At 41.2% G+C, this 3,306-nt stretch overlaps 1 protein-coding gene across 1 annotated transcript; it reads right to left on the bottom strand.

The window, feature by feature from the left end:
• Nucleotides 1–741: 741 nt before the first annotated feature.
• On the bottom strand, nucleotides 742–2,990 carry LOC111366575 (subtilisin-like protease SBT1.9). Its single transcript, XM_022987303.1, has one exon. The coding sequence runs from the start codon at nucleotides 2,986–2,988 to the stop codon at nucleotides 742–744; it is 2,247 nt and encodes a 748-aa protein (XP_022843071.1). The 5' UTR covers nucleotides 2,989–2,990.
• Between the last annotated feature and the right edge of the window lie 316 nt (nucleotides 2,991–3,306).

Below are 3,306 nucleotides of genomic sequence, written 5' to 3'. Positions count from 1 at the left end.
TCACATGTATTGCCCCGACACATTGCTAGATGTCAATCAGGGACGGCGAATGTGAATTGACGATAAATTAAAATGGTGTATTAATTTATCGATTTTGATTAGATCAAAATAATATTTCACGACGTTAGGCATCGTGGTCGGGAACCTAATGGGTCGCACACAAAAGAGAATTGGAAGACTGCAAATTGTTAATTGATTAATTTAACAATCGTTGGATAAATTAATTAATTGAATTTCTTATTTATAATCCCGAATTAATTAATTGGATTAATTAATTCACGGACCGGGTTTGATTAATTGGATTAATTAAATATTGGACCGGACCGGGCCGGGTCCGTTTGGGTTTATATATATATGCAGCTAGGGTTTGAGGTCCATTAAGTTATTCATTATTCTTGCTAGCACAAGAAAGAAACCCTAGCAGTTGCTGTCTTCTCTCTGTGTGGATTTCATTGGAGGCTGCACAATTGGACAGCTGTGGGAGGCAGATTCAAGCTGCTGGAAAGGAATAACGCGAAAGAGTTTGTAAATCACACAAAAGGTATATTTCTCATCACAGTTTTTATCTAAATACAAAGCTGAATCCTGAATGGGAATTGAAGTTTGTTAAATTCCGCTGTGCATGTTTAAATCAATTCCCAACAATTGCAACAAGTTTCTTGCTAACAATCACCCCAAAATTATTGCAAACATTGAAGTCTTTAACAGAGATTTCACAACATCGTAAGATTAAATAAATGATCACCAAGTCTTGATCATTGGCGACACAACAATAGGACTCCTCACAGTATACTTTCCATTATCCTCAACCCAAATTAGTGAACCAAATGTAACTGCTCCTGAACTGTCCCCCTGGTAACTTATAGTTACATTATAGCTTAGATACTGATATGTCTCTCCAAACACCAATGTTGTTGGGTATACATTAACAATGGAACCTTCTGGTGCTGTCACTTTAACCTTGTAAGTTGCCGCTCCATCTCCAACATTCGTAACGTTCCTCTGGAATGTCTGAACGAGCTTAGTGGTTCCATTGGTGTACAAGGCTATGAAGGATGGGTAATTGAGGTCAGAGGATGGACTTGAGCAAGTGTACGTTGATCTTGTGATGGTTGTGATTTGTTGTTGAGTGAAATTCATCGAGCAGAGTAGATTGATGTAATCTTGGGGACTGGCATCATATATGAGGCCGGGATTGAGGGCACCGTTTGGATTAACTTGTCCTGCTCCCATTGCTAGAGGTGTAGCAATTTCGTTGTCTAAGCCTGAATCTAGAATGTAGTGCTCCGTGTTATCAAATGGGCTAGCAGTTGTAATCATGGCGGAGCGAATGGCGGCTGGAGACCATTCAGGGTGCGCGCCTTTAAGAAGTGCCGCAATGCCTGCAGCATGAGGGCATGCCATGGATGTACCAGAAATCATAATATAATCACTAGTTAAAGCAATATTGCCAATGTATCCTGTTGCAGTATCTGGAATCCAGGATGCTAGGACATTAGTTCCTGGTGCCATCACGTCTGGTTTTAGGACGCTGGGATAGCTCGGGGCAGGACCATGTGAGGTATATGAAGCCACCACCGGGGCCGGTTTTGCCCCGAAAAATGTTTGTTGGAACTCAATGCTGGCAATAGGCTTTGCACTTTTTGTGACATAATTGATAAGAAGCGGAGCATCCTCGGTGCTGATCACGACTCCAGGAAAGTTAATACTACTGTCCTCAAATGTCTCATCTGAGATGAAGATACCTGCAATAGCACCTGATTGGGAGACATAGGGTAGTTGTTCATAGAGCGAACCATTTTCACATATGACTATCCCGTATTGAACTAAAGACAATGCATTTGCTGAATCACAAGATGAAATTGTTTTGTTGTAAATAAGAGGTGCATCCTTGACAGTGGCTGGTGCAGGGAACCTAGTCCATCCCTTGGTGGACAGACCATTTCCAAGAGTCAATGTTCCGGCAAATGAACGGTCGATCGAACCTGCTGCAACTGTCAAAACCCATGGAATTCCATTGTGTAAACTTCCAATAGCATGTTCATTTCCAGCTGAACAAGAAACAATTACACCTTTCTCCATTGCACCGAATGACGCTATCGCAATAGGGTCTTGATACAGAGGAACTCCATCGAATCCCATCGAAATCGATATAACATCAACACCGTCAGCAACAGCTTGGTCCATACCAGCAAGAACATCAGAAGCATATCTCCCTTCATCCCAAATGACCTTATACATCGCCACATGAGCACGTGGGGCCATCCCTCGTGCCGTTCCCGAGGCATAGCCTAAAACTGAAGCGCCCTCGACATAATTTCCAGCAACGGTGGATGAGGTGTGTGTGCCATGGCCCTGAGTATCCCTTCCAGAATTCATACTCAATGTTCTATTAGGATTTGCAGCTATAACTCCCTTATTAAAGTACCGGACTCCAATAAGCTTTTTGTTACACAATGATGCATTAAATTCCTGTCCCTCCTCACAAATTCCCTTCCACCTTGCAGGTATATCCCCCATTCCATCATCGTTGTAGCTTAAACTTTCTGGCCAGACGCCAGTATCAATCACCCCAACAATTACATCTTTACCATATTCAGAAACAGGCCATAATCCTAAGGCAGGATTCAGGGAAAGGAATTCGAAAGTATGAGTAGTGTCAAGTGTAACAACTCTATCATTATAAGCTGAGACAAATCCTGGTGATTTCTTAAGAGTTTCGAGTTCTTCTTTCGACAATACAGCACTGAACCCATGAAATGCATTGTCATAAGTATAAACGATGCTTGCTGGATTCTGATGCTGGCCATTGGATGTGGGGCTAATGGGTTTTAGGGAATCAACTGTGGAGGAATACCAGTGTGTGTGGTGTGAAAAAGCCTTGGGCATGAAAGACTTGTCCATGTGGACAATGTAAGTTGATCTTTCTCCTGAGACTAAAAATGCCACAGCAAAAAGTGTAAACATCAATACTAGAGGAAATTCCATTTTGTAAAACTTTTGTTGTGCCATGTACTGGGTTGTGACTTCCATATATATACACAAATTTTAGGGCATGGCTTAAACTCTTCAGCAATTAGAAACTTCTATTTATTTAAATTTAATCTTCAACATGTCACTTGGCACACAGCCTGGATTCATTTTCTCACCAACAGGATAACACGCGTTCAATTTTCGTATATTGATAGCAAAGAGATTTGATCACAGGACTTTTTTCTACTCAAGTATAAGACATCACAATAGACAAGATTTTTAACTTATTTTTCTTCCTTAACGCTGTCCATGTACAACTTAAGTTACCGAACG

Source organism: Olea europaea, chromosome 18 (genome assembly GCF_002742605.1).
Source record: "Olea europaea var. sylvestris chromosome 18, O_europaea_v1, whole genome shotgun sequence".
In the NCBI taxonomy this organism is placed as follows: Eukaryota; Viridiplantae; Streptophyta; class Magnoliopsida; order Lamiales; family Oleaceae; genus Olea; species Olea europaea.
This window is presented reverse-complemented; position numbering and strand designations above follow the sequence as displayed.